Source organism: Hoplias malabaricus, chromosome 2 (genome assembly GCF_029633855.1).
Source record: "Hoplias malabaricus isolate fHopMal1 chromosome 2, fHopMal1.hap1, whole genome shotgun sequence".
Classification (NCBI taxonomy): Eukaryota; Metazoa; Chordata; class Actinopteri; order Characiformes; family Erythrinidae; genus Hoplias; species Hoplias malabaricus.
In genome coordinates, this window is record NC_089801.1 from 53,403,751 (window position 1) to 53,422,604 (window position 18,854).

General features: G+C 38.4%; 2 protein-coding genes and 1 long non-coding RNA gene across 4 annotated transcripts; 1 reads left to right on the top strand and 2 right to left on the bottom strand.

The window, feature by feature from the left end:
* Window positions 1-2,198: 2,198 nt before the first annotated feature.
* f7i (coagulation factor VIIi) lies at window positions 2,199-6,523 on the bottom strand. 2 transcript variants are annotated; one of them, XM_066660151.1, is made up of 8 exons: window positions 6,384-6,523; window positions 6,137-6,300; window positions 5,207-5,231; window positions 4,787-4,900; window positions 4,532-4,669; window positions 4,265-4,365; window positions 3,969-4,089; window positions 2,199-3,124 (listed from the first exon to the last, which is right to left on the bottom strand). In XM_066660151.1, exons 1-8 carry the CDS (start codon window positions 6,442-6,444, stop codon window positions 2,469-2,471), a joined length of 1,380 nt encoding a protein of 459 aa, XP_066516248.1. In that variant the 5' UTR covers window positions 6,445-6,523; the 3' UTR covers window positions 2,199-2,468. The 2 variants fall into 2 exon arrangements, with proteins under 2 accessions (XP_066516248.1, XP_066516249.1); XM_066660152.1 differs by lacking the exons at window positions 6,137-6,300; window positions 6,384-6,523 and adding an exon at window positions 6,016-6,113.
* Window positions 6,468-8,096, top strand: LOC136686402 (uncharacterized). Its single transcript, XR_010800315.1, has 3 exons — window positions 6,468-6,609; window positions 7,480-7,546; window positions 7,680-8,096. It is a non-coding gene; the product is annotated as an uncharacterized lncRNA (long non-coding RNA).
* Window positions 7,220-17,619, bottom strand: f7 (coagulation factor VII). Its single transcript, XM_066660153.1, has 8 exons — window positions 17,516-17,619; window positions 15,885-16,048; window positions 15,518-15,542; window positions 15,307-15,420; window positions 12,571-12,711; window positions 10,900-11,027; window positions 10,673-10,793; window positions 7,220-8,055 (listed from the first exon to the last, which is right to left on the bottom strand). The coding sequence occupies exons 1-8, from the start codon at window positions 17,574-17,576 to the stop codon at window positions 7,502-7,504; spliced, it is 1,308 nt and encodes a 435-aa protein (XP_066516250.1). The 5' UTR covers window positions 17,577-17,619; the 3' UTR covers window positions 7,220-7,501.
* Window positions 17,620-18,854: the final 1,235 nt, after the last annotated feature.

The following is an 18,854-nucleotide window of genomic DNA, read 5'->3' on the forward strand; positions in this document are numbered from 1 at the left end:
TGTGGTAAATGGGAGGGGGGAGAGCGAGAGAGAGATAGATAGAGAGAGAGAGAGAGAGAGAGAGAGAGAGAGAGAGAGAGAGAGAGAGAGAGAGAATAATATTAAATCAGTCAGAGGCAACAGACTGGGGAAAAAATTGAAACTGAAAGCATTTTAAATGTAAGCACATATGAAATTGTTATCAGGACAGAACATTTTTACTAGTTGAAAAGACACATTATCAAAAGCTTTACTTCCTCCAGTTTTATAACAATACATCTTACATCTCTTCTTACATCTTTATAACAATCTATTTAAAAGTTCACCAATTGTGGAAACAGCTTTTCCAATGTGGACATCCAGTTTTGTTCCCCTTAGAAAAATATGAAATAAAATCAGCGGTGAATGTGCTTCACTCTTTACTCATAAAATATACTTACCTAGTTTGTATAGGCTAGGATCCGAAAGATACCTCAAGTTTAGATGCTGCCAAATACAGCTACCAAGTAAAGATACCAAGTAACAGAATGCTCACAAATGATTTTGCTTGAATATCAAATAAAGATAGATATGAATATTACCGTAAGCCTTTAATATGTGTAAGATACATGCTGATTAAAACTGAACATCAGCTTAAATTCACCAGGTTCCATGCCAAGCCTCAACCGGGGGGTTGGGGGGTTTACGATTATGAGGTCATTTGGTGTGATGAAGCATCAGCTTCTTTGTGAAGAAATGGGTCTCAGAACTCAGCGTCCATTATCATTTAATCTCACTAATGTTCTGGTAGCTGAATGCCATGCTGAATGACCACACAACCAATAATCTTATACTGTAAGTAAAGTAGAAGAACTGAATCATCTTAAAGTGTTCATGTAACTTAAGAAATCTTTACTATATATTTGCAGAAACTGTATTATAAAATATCTAGAAGTAATCTCAGGTTTCCTGAGACCAGTACAGGCAAAACAAACTTTTTTTTTAAAGGAGAGGAGCGAACTCAGCTGCTCTTGGGCCTGTGAGCTAATATTTACGCTGTGTAACCACTGTTCTCCTTCTTCCGTCAAAGGACTGACTGCTCAAATGCAAATCTACATGCCTGAAAAATATCTGTAAAATATCTAGGAGGGCTTTCTACTGCAAATAGGAAAATTACAGTGAAGATTTGATGGCACTGATTGCCACGAGTGTTATGTCAGATTATCAGTTATCTATCAGAATCACAAATCAATTATTTTAGATAGTGTGCTAAGGAGTGTCCCATTTTGTCAGTTATGTTCTAGGGAGATTGAGTTGAGCATGTGTATTAAAACACATGTAAGAAATGAGTGCGTTTTATAGATGTATTTACTCATTGGAAGTGCTGGGAAATGTTTGGACATATAAGCTGCATTCCAAAGCCTAGGCTGCGGCACAGCGGGGACTTACCCTCCCTTTGAAGACTCCTTCTTAGTCACACAAATGAAAACATCTAAGGAGGCTGTGTCATGACATCATTGGAAATGTGTTATCTGCCTCAAAGAACTAAAATAGATTGTATTTGCTTATGAATATTATCCTGCAAGATAATAAAATAAAATATTAAAACTGACACATTTGCGACCTACAGTCAATTTGTATCTGCTTAAACACTCATACTTTAAACTTAAACACTAAAACACTTCAACATTAAACACTACTAAATAAATTATGTTAATATGGTACTCTAATATGCCAATAATCTTTTTGATTAAAAATGGTATGGAGATAAATATTTTAATTAATCAGTTATTTAACCTTTAAGTTAAATGAACTTTGATCCTGAAACCTCTGAAATTGTTTTTATTGGCATGTTTATTTTCTCCTTCATGCTGTACGTGTGCAGAGAACAGTGGGTAACTGAGCGGCATGAAGGACATGCGAGTTGTGTCCTTGAAATTGCTCCAAATGTAGGTTGCATTCCTAGGTGGTACACAAAGGGCCCTTTGCATTGGAACAGCCTTCTAAGGCTTAGTGGTCGAGAAATGCAGCCAAGCTCAGCCTCAGCCTAGACTTTGGAACGCAGCTATAGTGTAGATTAGTATAGTAGAGTGTAGAACCTAGTACTTAAATGATTAAATCAATTAGGTGTTGAGGGGGTCAGTCAACAAACTGTGCTGGAAACCGGCCTTCCAAGGCAGGAACCAAAGACCCCTAGGCTAAAGTAACTCAAAAAATGCTCTTGAAACAGTGGTGGCTGATTTAATATTTTTATTTAATAAGCGAACAGTACTGAATGTCAGCGTTTTTTGATATTCAATACAACTGCAGTACTTTGGTTGGTACCACAATATAACTGACTTCCTAACTCTAAATATAGCCATCGTGAAGAATGACCACGCATTTGCATGCATTTAACACACTTTTATTAGGCCAGGATTGTTGTTTTAGAGCCTGGTCATAATCTGAACTACTAATGCAGCTACTAACAGTTGTCTCACTTTGCTTAGTTCTTCTTCCTATATCTACCGTCAGTTCTTAATGGTCTGCTCAAGAGGAGGCACTGCTGAGACAGAAGCATTTGCTGTAATACTGATTGAGTCCAGCTGAGCGACTGGGGTGGCCATGATCTTCTGAATCCAGTCCAGAAAGTTGGAAACCTTGGTGTATATGCCATAGAAACCTGGATGGTCACAGCCTTTACCCCAGGACACTATGCCTGTCAAGAAGGAGGTGTCTCCATACTGTGTGACAAGGGGGCTGCCATCATCACCTCGACAAGCCTCTTGCTTACCCTCAAAATAACCAGCACAAAGCATGTTGTCAGTAATATTAACCCCACTTTTAAGAGAGCAGATAGACTTAGGCTGAAGAGGCACAGCGAGCTTTCGTAGGATGGGGGATATTGGCCCTTTAGCACCCTGAGACCTGCAGAAATTTCCCCCTTCAGTGTTCTTGCCCCATCCACTGACTGTATGGAAGCGGATAGCAGCCAGCTCCATCTCAGAGAATTGGGGAGTTGGCAGACAGATGGGAATAGTGTAGTCTGTAAACGCAGCTGGCTCACTTAGCCGCAACAGAGCCAGATCACTGTCCAGTGTCACTGGGTCGTAGCTCTCATGGACAATCAAGTGAGTTACAGGAAAAGCTTGCTCTGAACCTTCCTCTATGTCAAGATTATGTTCACCTAGTGAAAGAAAGGTACAGAGGACAGATATTATGATGGCGTTCACATTGTACATATTCAGATGTGATTATTTTTTTTACCTGAGGACATTGAGTAAAGTAATTTATACTGAAGTATCTCAGGAGTTTCAATCTCGTCCAAACAGACAATTTAAGTAATTTTTCCAGATTGTGGGCCCTGTTTCAGAAATGATTTCTGAGCCTTTTACCTACTTGACATGTGGAGGAATATTCCGTCATATCCCCGGGGTAAAGGAGTGTCTATAGGATTTCACAATAATGGAGAAGCTGGAGTGGACATTTAGTGATGTAATTCACATACGAGGGTAAGCTCAGTGAAGTGAAAGGTTAGTACTTTTTTTTTGCAAGTTTCTCACCCAATATCTCTTCTAAATGTTCATTGAAGGATATTTTTGGTGGGAGGGCTGTTCTCAAAACAGTAGTGAAAGTCTAAAAACCAGTAGCTTTGATGTGTATGATCCATGGTGTGATGACAGTGTGTGAATTGAGAAGTCACTCCTGTCACTGTTATTTTCACCAAGATTTCTTATCTAGTGCGACTCGTCAAAAACATTACAAAAGTTTTTGGTAAAAGGATGTTACCCCAGCTCCCCATGTAAAACTAATCCGGTCCGAATTTGGCTTACGCCTTATTGGTTAGCTCCTATTTTTACTAATATCACATTTATTCAGCATATTCTTCACAAGAAGGGACCCACATCATGTACAAATATGCTCAAATTATCTGCTTGCTGACATGCTCCCAACACTAGAGGATGAAGTATTATTTACCACTGAATACAAAAAACTGAATATGTCAAAATATGTCAACATATGTGAACTACCTGTTATAACTTTTAGGTGTTTTATATCTCTTTCTTTTACACAGTGAGCAGCTGTGATGACCCAGCTGGGGTCTACTAAAACCCCACCACACAGACTTTCTGCTTTGTAATCCAAAAGGACCTGCAAAAACATAGTTTGAACAGTTGTTTGAAATGTGCTTTTTCTCTAAAAAGGCTTTACATGAATATAAAAATTAATATTCCAAGTACAGTCTAGCAGTAACAGTACTACTTTGCCTCTGATTTTAGTTTAATAAATAAAAGAGTGAATGTGTCTTTGAACATGTAGACATTACCTGCCAGGGGCAGTGACCTTTAGGGCATTGGTTTCCACTGACAGCTCGTGGCAAAATGGTCTGATTAATTTGAAGAGGAGCCTTCCCACATGGATACTTAACTACAAAGAAAACTCTCTAATAGTTAAGAGCAAACCTTACAGATACAATAAATCTCAAGATGTCATCAAGATATAAAATATTGTTTTTACATGAGGAGTAAAGTTAATTTAGTGTTCCATAGCTTTAATTTATTCTGACGCTAAACTTCTAGAAGAGCTTCAGCACCTTGAGCAATGCAGGACTTTCCATCCCCTCCAAGAGAGTATCCCAAGGCACATGAACACTTCAGTCTGGGTCCTGAACCATCACAGAAATGCTCACAGCCACCATTCAGATACAGGCACTTCAGAGTATCCTCATATGCTAAAAGACAGAATGGTGTTTTTGTGGCATAACATCTACAATATAAAAAATATTATACTGCTCATTTAAAAAAACAGAGACAAACATGGATGTAAAAATAAGAAAAGTAACAGATACCTTCTTGACAGTATTTGCCCTCAAAGCCTTCCAAGCATTGGCAGATATATGAATCTGCCAAATATATGCAAGTCCCATTGTTCTTGCATGGGTTGGTCAAGCAGGGCTCCCGAGCTGGTGCAAAAATACAATCATGCCCAAAGTAAAACAGGTTTAGACGTGTAGGCGAAACAAAACAAATGAACTGAAACAAAAAAATGTTGTGGTCATTGTCCGCCCAGCTGTGCTCTGACGCCCGAGTGGACAAATTGAACTACTTACGTCACTAAAATAACCCATATGCTCACCCAACGATGGCATCGTAGTAGCGCCTCTGAACTTAATACCTAATATTCTGACACAACACATCTATAACAAAGTAAAACAGCCCTTAAAATATTACAATTAATTAAATTATTAAAACGATAAATAACAACTTACCATGGTAGGTCATCCAGAACTGTTTCTGTGAGAAACAAACAAATGAGTTACCACACCATTCAAAGATGTTAGCATCTAAGTGTATTTCATTATTTCATTCTGCCAATAAATTGATAAAAACAGCAAAAACTTCCATGTTTCAGACCAACAAGTCAATTTCATGTATACACTGTATATAGGAAATGGCTTTTTGGCCCTATTTTTCACCCATATTTAGCGACTCCTCCACATGGTCGTGCTGCTGTGCTTTTCATCAGTGACACTTAGTGCCATTGTTTATGTATTTAATTAAAAGTTCTGTCACTTACTTAAATTGTGTGTGGAGAAATGTTCTGGGGTTTTAAGTGTTTTAAAAGAAGAAAAATAGTATTATCCACATATTTTCAACACTTACTGCATTTACAGCATTTGGCACACACTCATATCCCTAGCCAATATGAAATATTACAGCGGTAAGCTAATACAGCGTAAGGATTTTAGCCTTGTCCTGAGTCATGCATTCATAGTCGAGCTCATTTCTCATTTTCTCCTTCAAATGTTTTCTCACTCTCATTCAATTGACCTTACTGGGGCCTTTGGAAAGGCTGACAACGATGCAGACACTTTGAGAATCAGGTGCTTTAATCTGTGAATATGGAAGTGTGTGTTTATAAACTGAACTTTTCACTGAGAAGCATTGTATCTGTAATCTGAATTGAGCAGCTGAAGATTATCGAATTAACTCAAGTACAACCAAGCACCTAGAAGCTGCTGATTGCACAAGTCTGCTCTGACGCTTATACCAAACATTCTTGATTTGCCCTACAGACCTGTATGTTGATGTCACCAAAGAGTTTGAGACAGACTGCTGACAGGGTTTTCTTGGTGTGGCATGGTATGGTTTCCTAGGTGGGGAGCTGAACAGATTCTATGCTATGTCAGTTAACTGACCGTTTTTGATTCGTCCTCGAACACTTCTCTGGCCTCCTCATAATTACAGATCTCCTCTACACACTCCCGCTCCAGATTCCCCGCCTTCAGCTCCTCCATGAAGCCGGCGTTCGCGCGCCTCCCACGGTGCAGCACCTCGCTGGCATCCGCCCTCGGCACGAACACTGGACCACAGAGAAATAAGGCGGGAAACGTACAGGCAACAGCAAAGAAACCGAAAAAAATGCACAAAGGAAACGTATTTTACCTTCCCCGGAGGCTTGGTGACAAAAACACACCAGTAACGCGAGGAGAGCGGGTTTCCTCATGCTGGAGCTGCGAGTCTCACACTGATAAATGTTACCGTGTGGTGGTTCACTTTCTCACACTTCGACCCTCAGAGCAAACAGCACTGAGGGGGCTCTGAAACACCGTATCTCCCAAACTAAGCCTGTGTTGATAAAGACGTTTAAAGGCGGTAAAACAGTGACTAGGTATGTGGTATGATGTTGAAAATAAATTGTTCAGTTCAGTTCTTCTGTAAATACAACTGAGTTTTGCTGGTAGGAACATTCTAGGGTTGTTTACACATTTATTTGCTGATAGCACCGAAGGGCAAGGTTAGATTTTCAGGGCAATATTTTAAAAATGTTGTGAGCTAGCTAACAATGCTAACAGCATTAGAACATTATTCTGGTGATTTACCCAGATTTTAAAGATTTTTTTTTTACTTTCAATTATTTGAGTAACTGGCTGCATTTTTCCTCATCCATGTACATTACAATATGAAAAAAGATAAATAACATATATCATTTGTAACTATGGAATTTCAACCTTAATTTGAAATACAATGTTGTAGCATTTCCCCATCTTATGAACTAAACATGACATAAACATAAATATTTTGGAATAATTTAATTCATTACACTTCTAAAAACTCATCCCTCTTCAATATTAAATCAGTAGACGTTGTTTTCAAGAAGAAAACTTAATCTCTTAATGCAACTGTACTCCACAAAACATGGTGCTGGGATAGATTTCTTAGGTTTATGATGTAAGAAACCCTGGCTGTCTGCATTTGCCCTAATTGTTTGAAATGCTGTATGTTTATGTTTAGACAAAGTGAAAATATTAAATAATGGTTGAAATAGTGTATCTTATACATGAATATAGGTCCCAAATAGATGAACAAATCCAAACAGATGCACTTTAGGATTGACTTTAATTTCAGAGTGAAGGTATTACAGAGCTGAGTGGCTAGGTTTCTGTTTTGGCCAAGCATTGTATTAAATATTTATATCTTTATTATATCTATTATATCTTTATTAGTGTGATAACTAACTTGACTTCCCTGTGTTTCACAGATTTCGTCTATACTGCCATTGTTTAATTGACACTGGGTGGTGAGATGTACTTGTGGATCCACTCCAGGTAATTAGACACACGTGTATAAATGCCGTAGTGTCCAGGGCGGGCGCATCCTTTTCCCCAGCTTACAATTCCCAGGAGGAATGTAGTGTTCCTGTAATGTGTTACTAAGGGTCCACCACTGTCCCCTTTGCAGGAGTCCTGTTTACCCTCAAAGTAGCCAGCGCAGAACATGTTGGCTGTTAGCGAGACGTTACTCTGATGAACACAGTCCTGTGTGCGGATGCGTGGTACATCAAGTTTTCTGAGTATACGTGAAGTTGGCCCGCCCTCACTGCGCCGCCCCCAGCCACTGACAGTGTGCAGATTGACAGCCCAGAGCTCTCGCTCTGCCAGATCCCTGAGAGGAAGGCACACAGGAACTGCATATGTGCTGTAGATGATGGGCTTGCGCAGGCGCAGAAGGGCGATGTCGTTGTCTGAGGTAGCTGAGACATACTTGGGGTGCATGATTATCTCCTGCACGTCTATGGTCTGTTCTGAACCCTCATTCACATCTATGTCGTGCTCACCTGAGTCAGACAGAGTAAACTATTATGAATACTCCAGTTACAGAGAGACATTGACGTCATCTTATACAAATCTGCAGACAACCTAATCACATTAAAAAAAATCCTATTTCCAAATAAGCTGAATCTGAAACTGATTTGTTCATTACTCTGTAGCTTTATTTATCTGACAAGAGCACAATGAAAAGATTTCCAATGTTTTCACTGAACATCTTTTAGCTTGTAAATATATATACATTTAGAATTTGATGCCTGCAACATATGCCAAAAAAATTGGGGTCAGGTTTACCACTGTGTTACATCACTTTTCCTTTTAGTTACACCTTTGTATCTTTTGGGAACTGAGGATACTAACTGTAAAAGTTTTGTATGTGGAATTTCTGCCAATTCTCATATAGGATATCAGCTATTCAACAGCCTGTTGCTTAATACTCCTCTTCATGATGTGCCTTAGAAGATAGTTCTGGACAGCAGCAGGCCAGCTATACACACAGTGTGTCTACAAAGCCATGTTGTCGTATCATGTATAAAATGAAGCCTGGCATTGTCTTGCTAAAATATAACCATGGACTTCCCAGAAAAGACATTGTTTTTGTGGCAGCCTCTATCTCTCTAAAAACCCAGTGTTTGCCTCCACGTCAATGAAGACTTCTGACATACCACGAGAGATGTTGGCTTTTTGACCTATTGCTGATAACATTTGTCATTAGCACAGAAAGCACAACCTTCATCTTTCATGAGAATCATTTGAAACATGGAAACCTTTGGCCACACAATCCTCATGTCTTTTGGACCATCTGAAATGAGCTTCAGCTGAGAAAATATGTTAGTGGTTCCGCATAGAATTGTATGGCTTCATCCTTTTAATATATAGACAGACAGACTCTCAGTCTGTGCCCCTTAGAGTGAGTTGTGAAAGAAGCAGTCAGTGAAGTGAACAGAATATTTATTAAACGCATCCACACGACATGACGACTAACCCCATCAGTGCAGAGTCCATGAGCTGTAACATGAGAGAGCCTTGTGGGCACGCAGGAGTTCCACCCACTATAGTTCAGTAATTTTCGTGATTGTTAATTGCATCCTGTGACACAACATGCTCTCTTCTAAATATACGGGTTCTTACACAACCGATTCAGGGTTTAAATACTAATCATAATCTGATCCTTATGTGGCACAGGGCTGAGTATTTATTCCTGTTCCATATTATGACTTCAGCAATACACTGCATTCCTCAATTACACTGTAGCTGTGTCTTCCCCATTATATGTGCAACAAATTATTCTGACCATATTCTCAGAATTATTGGATGCAATGCAGTGGCCCTAAAATCTGTCGTTGATATAAAATCGTTCTTGAAAATACCAGGATGTTTTTTTTTTTTTTTTGGACTTTTCCCATATCGCGATATTGTGACGTGCACAAATGACCCGTTCAGCTCAGTTTTTCTCGCATACACACTACGCAGTCCCGTTGTTGTTCGTGTATGCCGCAGGAGCAGTTCTCGGCACATTTATCACGCGCACTCAGTTCTACCTCTCTTATAACTGTAAGCAAGTCAACAGTGGGCAAAAGTGAAACCAGTGGCGAAGCGTTAATTCCAAAAAAGAGCGCTGTTTTAGACCATGACTTGCTTAAGACACGCTGCTCTCCCTCAGCCAGAAGGAGGGGCAGATACTCCACGGCTCTAAACATAGACCGCGCTTTTCATTGGTCGTCATTTTTATTTAACCAATCAGCAGCCAGACTTAGCTGTCCATCATTTAGTACTGCAGCCAATGGTATCACAGTCCCGCCTACAGGGGTTTTGCTTGTTTTGTGGCGGTGCTGAGAGAAACTGGACTAAAAATCATATTTTTGCACCAAAATTACATTTAATTTTTCCCTCAACGCATCTATGATGACAATAAAACTGACTTTTTAGAATCAAAGTAAATTTTTATACATAAAAATCACATTAGATAATTTTATATAATATTAAATAATTTATATAAACTTTTTGTGGAGACAACATTTGTTTACATTGTTATAAAAAAAAGCAGCATTTTGGATGCAGGCAGTTTGTTTCTTAATGCGAGATATTCAGGGTCTAGCACATACACTGGGCTGAGTTTACTTGAAGTGTGCACTATGTAACCATACTATCTAGGAAAATCTAAGTATCAGATTGGGACTTGGTATCGGTTGATACTCAATATATCAAGACTCAAGTCAGGATCGGGACTGGGACATGGCTATTTCTTAGACATACAGTTTGATGATTACAGTTATATAAAGATATATATATATATTGACATTATATTTTGTTATGGTTTTCATAATATCGTATCATATATCTATGTAGCATAACAGCTTCTTATTTTGGAGTGCATTCCAGGCATCAAATTTGACTTTGAACAAGTGAAAACACTGAAAATCTTTTCTTTGTAAATTCCTCTATTAAATGATAGTTCAAGAGAATTGAAAAATCATTGATTGCATTTTACAGAATGTCCCATTTTTTTTTTCTGGAAATGTGGTTTGTATATATGGTCTTAAAAAATTTGTGTAATATGTGTAGAAATTAGTTATTGTGCAATTATTTTAGAAAACATATCCAAATAAATTCAGTATTACATACCTGCAACAATCTTCAAAAACTTCACATTGAGCTTTTCCAAACAGTGAGATGCTGTGATTATCCATTTTGTTTTAATAATCGCACCCCCGCAGAACCCTTTCTCTCCATATTTCAGCAAAACCTGAGAAGCAAACACGTTTCATTATCAAGTTACTTGCATTGATCAGTAATGTTTAATTTGACCGTAATGATATTTATGTATTATTATTATTGCACTTAAATTCTACCTGCCAGGGACAGTGACCTCTAGGACATTCAGCCCCTCCAACGATTCGTGCCCTTGGGTCATCTTCCACATCCTTCTTTGGAGTGGTGTTATTCCAAAGAAGTGGCACTTTACCACAGGGAAATGTCTCTAAAGAAGAGAGGTTAAGTAAGGTCAACATGGTAAGTCACCTACATGACACCCACTCTATAAGAAGTGCTCATTTCAACTTAAGGCTCACAACCTTGTCCAAAATAATAACTATACAGAAATATATTCTTTATTTTGAATGTAAGTTAATGTAAAGATATTTTTTCCAAGTATTTTTGGATGATTTTTGTTGGTCTGTTAAATGTTGATGTAATGAATATGGCAGCTGATATATTAAAATTAACTCTAACTCGAAAAAATTCTAAACAACAGATCCTACAGATACAAAAGGCGGCATGGTGGCTTGGTGGTTAGCATGTTTGCCTCCCAGATAGGTTCAAGTCCTATCTGGGTGGAGTTTCCCTATTTTTCCCTGTGTCTGCGTGGGTTTCCTCCGGGGTCTTTGGTTTCCTCCCACAGTCCAAAAATTTAGAGGTTAGGTTAATTGGCTTCTGTAATAACTGTCCTGGTGTGAGTGAATGAATATGTATGTGAATGAATGTCTGTATGTGTGAGTGAATGTGTGTGAGCCCAGACATGGATTGGTTTCCTGGGTGAAACCCTAGTGCCCGATGCAGTCGTCCATGTGGACGGTCGTTCCTGGTTGAGAGAACGCTGTGCGCATTTGGCTGCCGAGTGTTAAATGTTGAATGGAATGGCGTTCTGAGCAGTGTTGATTGTAAAGCATCCTTGGGTATATATAAATGTGCTATATAAGTGTAACAAATATAAATAAATAAGATTTCTGCTTAGAAACAGTTACATTTCATTTTTAAAAATGTAACCTTTCTTAACATGTATAGTGTTATTTATAGGCACCCCCTCCCACTGGACTCTATGTGCACCATGAAAAAATGACAAAATCAGGCCAGGAATACACTGACCCCTAAATATATTCCTGTCGATCACTTAATACGAAGAAAAACTAATAAATTATTCATTCATTCATTATCTGTAACCGCTTATCCAATTCAGGGTCACGGTGGGTCCAGAGCCTACCTGGAATCATTGGGCGCGAGGCAGGAATACACCCTGGAGGGGGTGCCAGTCCTTCACAGGGCAACACAGACACACACACATTCACTCACACACACACTCACACCTACGGACAGTTTTGAGTCGCCAATCCACTTACCAATGTGTGTTTTTGGACTGTGGGAGGAAACCGGAGCACCCGGAGGAAACCCACGCGGACACGGGGAGAACACACCAACTCCTCACAGACAGTCACCCGGAGCGGGAATCGAACCCACAACCTCCAGGTCCCTGGAGCTGTGTGACTGCGACACTACCTGCTGCACCACCGTGCCGCCCACTAATAAATTAATCAGATTATAATAATTTTTTGCAAAGCAATCATTTGTGCAGAAAAACAAACAAACAAAAAATGTAAATAAATAAATTGAAATCCTAATATAGTCAAAGCTGCATTTTATATTTTACCTGTTTTTTCAATATTCTTAACTTAGCCATGGAAATAGAGACTGGGCCTAGAAATTGAAAGCTTGATATAAAAGGCTTGTTAATTGTAAATCTCTCTCACCATGGGTAAGGCAGCTTTGTTCATCTTTCCCAAGAAAATAGCCCTCTACACATGAACAGTTGCGTTGCTCCTTATCGTCCGTACAAAAGTGCTCACATCTCCCATTGTTGTGGACACAGGAGTCTGGAATATCTTTAATTACTGGAATAAAAGACATCAAGAGACTAGGAGATATATAATTTACCACATCATACTAGGTGTTAACACATTTGTAGACACATTTTATAGTTAGTTAATTCAACATCAAATGAGGCATTCTGTAGCAGCTGCATATGAGTCTAAAGTCATCATGCCCAGTGACAGGGGTCCTCAAACTTCTTAATCCAAGGGCCAACTCACAGGGGGCCGGACTGCAGCCAAAGAAGGAAACATCCAGAGATAAACTATATATACACCATGTCATAAATATTTTGAAGATAAAGTTGTTTATATTTCGAGACTAAAGTAATATTTCAAAAATGTAAATTCACTTTGGAGTACGGGATGGCAGTTCGTTTCGCTTGCGCATCTACAGTGCATTTTACGGTACGCGCTTGTAAACGCACCGGGAAAACTTCTCTCTGACAAGCACAGATATTGAATCTTCAAAAGGGCTGGTTTGGTTTAGTCTCTACCCAAATCTGTGTCCTTGGTCAGGCAACATGCTTTGCTGCTGTAGTTAAAAGGGCTGGTCAAATGAAAGCAGCGGGTTGTGTGTGGCCCCCGGTCTGTAGTTTGAAGACCCCTGCCCACCCAAATGTCCTCTCTGCCCACCCAAACACAAAGACAGTTGCACCAACCAAAAACGTTTTTTTCCCCTTTGCTTAATTCTGATTGGCTGTTTGAGGCATAAAATCGACAGACTGTCACTGGCAGTTCAGCAGAGCAGACAATTACTGCCACTGTGAACAGGAGAGGTTGTGATTAATCGACCACCAAGCTCAAATCCGCATGGTAGAGTTGGCTTAATTTTTGGTGACATTTTTGCTGGATATTTCATTTAATATTATTTTGGCTTCTAGTGGCAGTTACTGTGTTATATTCACTGTAATTATTTTTTTCCCTCATTTTTTACATTATGCATATACTTTTTACATTTAATAAAACTTGTAACGATAAGAAAACGTATCACATGTAACCCCTGTTCAACTCAGCACCCTATTTCTGAGCCATTCTCTAAAGCACATGTAATATTAAAGTTGATCTCTCTCTCTCTCTCACTGTGATGTCTCAGTAGCTTGTGTTGAGTCTGCTTTTATTAGGATCCTTTCTGTTTAGAAAGCGGTGAAACTGTCCAGACGGTCTAATAAGATGTTGCCCTATTCTTTTGAGTGTTTTTGAGAATCGGTTATTTTGTGAAGGAAAACTGGTGAGTTGTGATAGTTTAGCTATAAACAGCTAAAGAAAGGTTTATCTGGAAATGTTCATGTTGAAAGACATTTAAAATGCTTACAAGCAAGTGAAAGAGAAAAAAGCCCATATAATAAGAGATATGTGCAGTATATATATTGAAGAATTATTCAGTTCAGTTGTTAGCTTGTTGCTAGCTGGCCTATAAGTGTCTTCATCCGGATTAGCATTGTGTCTAAGAGCGCTAATATACAAATTTAAGGTTTAAATACTGTTTTGTATTTATATCATTATTTATTTCGAGATTAATATGCTTGAAGTACATCATTACTAAGCAAAGTGCTGCATCCTGCATTGGGGTTTTTTACAGAAAGTTAACGTTCTCCCGGGACGGGACGAGCCGAGAATTACAATTCCCAGTGAGCTGTGTGTAGTGAAGATTTGAACAAACTCTCTGATACACGTACACGAGAAAGACAATTTAAATGGAAAAACATGGCCAGAGTAAAAGAAAATGGGAAAGGTTTCAGTTGTAGTTGTTTATGCATATTGTTTTTCTTGTTTGTTGTGATATCTAATCACATATACACTATTTGCCTTGTCTGAATAGATTATGTACTGAGTTACACCAGTTGATTTTTCATTTGCTATCACACTCACAAACACATTTACACCCTCTATAGATTTTTTCCTGACAATGTTCTCAGCTAGACACAGAATTACAAACAACGGTGGAGGGTCATGTAATTCTGTTAATAAATACATACTCATGTGTAACACTTTGCATCCTGGTCTTGCATTTGTGTCTAAGCTCTCCTCAGTGAACATAGTGTAGTATTGACACTGGTCAACACAAACATTTTAAAGAAATATTCCTAATCTTAAGGTTGAGCTATTCTGCTTAAATTTAATCTATTCTGGATGCATTCGTCGGCCACATACAATGGAGTCTTGGAAATGTGACAACATAATCGCACTCCTATCACATAATCAACCTATAAATGTGTCATTCGAAGTATGCAATCCCTGAATTCAGTTGGCATCCCTGCTCAAATCAAGATTACAAAGCAAAACATTAGCTAGAGGGGTATAAGTCCTGCAGCATTGTGTTGTCTACAGTGTTGGATCACCATCCACTACCTTTGTAAAAAGTATAACTAAAACATCTGAACCTTACTAATGTTCTTGTTGCTGAATGCTGTTAGATCCTCTCAGAATATTTCCCACCATCTAATGTTTCAAGGTTTGTCAAGAGAATGGTCAGGAGGAACAGATTCCCCCTAAATATTCTTGGGTTCAGAAGAAATGATGGATGTACAGGTGTCCACAAACCTCTGGCCACATAGAGAAGGTTGTGATATCCTGTGCTAATAGACTTGCAGAATGTATTCTAATTCATGATCTTACCGCGCTCACAGTTACGTCCACTGAATCCAGGTAGACACAGACATGCATAGGACTCCTTCCACTCTGTACATTTACCGTTATTTTGGCATGGGTGTGATTGACAGGGTTTTGTAGCTGTGCAAATACAAAAACAAATTAACAAGCAAAATCTCAAAATTGAATAAGGACATATAGTAAATAATGCAGTGAAGTGTCAGGGACTAAATCTTACCACTGTAGCCTTTCCAAAATTCATTCTGTTGTGGGAAAAAAATGATTGGAAAAAATATAACTTCAGATTCTAATAGCAGTTTTTCATAATGCATATATACAGGCTCCTTCTCGGATTTCCTGATATTGGGCAAATGGGCCATATTTGCTTCATTTGAAGAGCTCTGACTATAGTCATATGCAAAAGATAGATGCACCCCTGGTTATATGACATGTGCAGTCACTGTTTATTTACAGTGATATAATTAAAATATATTCATTTAAATATCATTAAGACATTAAAAAATGTCAGTACATTATGTCATTTAACCAGTAATATCCCAATGACATATTTTCTTGGAGTAGTGTCTCTTATTCATAATACTGACCGTGACTTCAGTGTGTTCAAACACTTCTCTGGCCTCCTCATAAGAGCATTTCTCCTCTAAGCATTCTCTCTCCAGGTCACCAATCTTCAGCTCCTCAAACCAGCCGGAATTCGCTCGCTTGATTCGGCTGAGGATCCCATGGGCTTCCTCCCTCTTTACAAACACTACAAGTAGCATGTAAAGTTAGTTCTTTTTTTTTTTCTTTAAGTTTGAACGCCCTGATTGTCTAAGTTAAAATAAGTTGATACATCCTCTATAGGATCCTTATATAATTTTTTCCACACACATTCATTTTCTTTTACATAAATACTTTGCAGTAATAACCATTGACACGTCTCCACCAATTCCTGAACTGTCTATGTCCCAACAAATTTTGATAGTACTATGAAAGTATTTTATATAACAGTGGGATGATATTATCTGACTCAAGCACAATAATGCACTACGAGGTATAAAGGTTTATAGGCATTTATGATTCCAAATGGCTAATTTTTTGTTAGACATTATGCACTGTTTGGAAAGTGCAGCTGCTGGCAGTGTTTTATACTGTTTATACTTATTGTCATGATGCTGATATAATAAGCAAGGCACAACTAACGTTTCTTGGAATTAAACAAATTAGATTTGAATAAATAGAAAACAGTTGTACTACAAATATATTTAAAAGGATACTGCTTATTCAAGGGCGGCACTGTGGCGCAACAGGTAGTTTCGCTGTCACACAGCTCCAGGGATCTGGGGTTGTGGGTTCGTGCCCCACTCTGGGTGGCTGTCTGTGAGGTGTGTTCTCAATGTGGGTTTCCTCCGGGTGCTCCGGTTTCCTCTCACGGTCCGAAAACACAGGCCGGTAAGTGGACTGGCCACTCAAAAGTGTCCGTAGCTGTAAATGTTTGAGTGTGTTGCCCTGCAGAGGACTGGCGCGCCCCCACCCCCACCCCAGGGTGTGTTCCTGTCCTGCACCCAGTGATTCCGGGTAAGCTCCGGGACCCACCTTGAACTGGATAAGCACTACTGCATAGTGAATGAATACTGCTTATTTTTCTTGTATTTAACACTGATAAACTTCCCTCAAGCAGCCTTAAAAATGTTCACACACCTCTTCCATTCTGTCCTAGTGTCTTTTGTTTTCAGAGATCGAATGGTGGATTTGACCAGCAGCAGAATTGCATATATCATGCAGTCTGCATTCTTGTCCCCAGCACCCTTCAAGTTACACCTATGATAAAATCATTACTTTCTAAGCAGAAAACTCAGGTTCAGGTCTCTGCTTTAAAATACTTTAAATGAATGTGGAACTTTTACAAATGCCACAATTTATGCTTTTTCCCCATATCTTAAATTCAGCACAGAAACTGTATGTATTAAAAGTTGCAGGCTATGTTTGGTGTAGAGGATATGTGTTTTTTTTTTCTCTGAAAAATGAACAAATATTTGACATATTTTGACCAAGGATGCCCAGATTTTGCGCACAGTTGTGTAATGCCAGACTCTGTATACACATGTGAATGACCAGAAGTACACTGACACACACAGTTATTTTTGAAGGAATCACTTAAATATAAAAACATAAACTCCCAACTTCTCTAATTTTCTGACAAGTTTATACTCATACATAGATACATGTGTATTACCTGAAGCTGTGTGGCAGTAGCAAAAGCTCAGTATCAGGGAAAGCAGATGGAATAGTTTCATGTCGGATAATGGCAGACGTCCTGATCTCTCTGGTCCTTGCAGCTGAAGGGTTCAAAGTCTGGACACTCTGTGCAGTCAGCAGGGGCTAAAAGTCTGTGCAAAACCAAAATCCAATAATTTAACTTAATGCTTAGAGGATTAAAAACAAATGCTGAACATTTACAGCAGAAATACTTTGATAATAAACTGTATTCTTTAAATACAAAGCATGTACCACTTCCTTAAAAGCATTATACAAAATGGGACACATTGGGGCAGCTAAGTTTAGGGGCCCTATATTCAATGTCAAGAGTCAGAGAGAAGGGTGTAAAGCCCCCAAACACTGGGCTGTGTAGCAGTGGATGTGGTGATGTAGCTCCATTTAATGACTCTGAGGATGAGTTGGAGTGGGGTGTGCAATTCATAAACAAACGCCAAATTTCTGTAACTACTCAGCTAATGTTCTTAACATCTACTATATATATATATATATAGTATATATATATATCCTTCCACAGTAGAAGCTGTTCATGTAGCAAAGAAATCTACTGTGCAAAAGTTTTAGGCACATGTAAAAAATGTTGGAAAGTAAAGATGACTTTAAAAAAAATAATGGAATTAACAAAACAATGTGCAGTAAACATTAATAAATGAAAGAAAGTCAGTATATACATTTTATATAGATAGTTTAATAAATAAGTTAGATGCTAATTTTACTGAATCAGCCACAGTTCTTTTATGAGTTTGGATTGTCACACTTCTTTTTTCATGCAAAAACTCAGGAGCCTTAATTATGTTTTTTTTTATTATTATTATTATTGAACATAACCTCTTTTTTAATAAGATGCTTTCTTTACAGACATAAAATTATGTTTTTCTAACCTTATTATTATTGCTAAAGTGAATCTAAAATGTTTTTCTACTGACTCAATAATGCAGAATTCATAAAATAAATATCTATAACAGAATTTGTACTCAAAGAAATAGGGTGCCTAAAACCTTTGCACAGTATTTTAGGTGTTAGCAAAAGTTTGCCAGTAAACATGTACCCATTATTTGAGCCTTTTGTGAAAGTGACTTTTAATATGAGTAGTTTGACTTGGAATATAGGACTCTGAATGAGATGCATAATGCATGCCATTTGTAATGATTCCACTGTAAAGGTGATTTGTGACTTTATTTTGTTTTGTTCAATAAGAAGTTGCAGTTTTGTATTCAATACTTAGTATTTCAATATTTATTCATTCATTCATTATCTGTAACCGCTTATCCGGTTCAGGGTCGCTTTGGGTCCAGAGC

Coding starts and splice junctions, on each gene's coding strand:
- f7i (XM_066660151.1), bottom strand. CDS start 6,444: ATGAGGAAACCCGCTCTCCTCGCGTTACTGGTGTGTTTTTGTCACCAA. Junction 6,301..6,383: donor TCACCAAGCCTCCGGGGAAG/GTAAAATACGTT, acceptor TCTGTGGTCCAG/TGTTCGTGCCGAGGGCGGAT. Junction 5,232..6,136: donor TCGAGGACGAATCAAAAACG/GTCAGTTAACTG, acceptor TGTTTCTCACAG/AAACAGTTCTGGATGACCTA.
- f7 (XM_066660153.1), bottom strand. CDS start 17,576: ATGAAACTATTCCATCTGCTTTCCCTGATACTGAGCTTTTGCTACTGC. Junction 10,794..10,899: donor GAGGTCACTGTCCCTGGCAG/GTAGAATTTAAG, acceptor TTTGCTTCTCAG/GTTTTGCTGAAATATGGAGA. Junction 8,056..10,672: donor GTTTTTGAAGATTGTTGCAG/GTATGTAATACT, acceptor TGTCTGACTCAG/GTGAGCACGACATAGATGTG.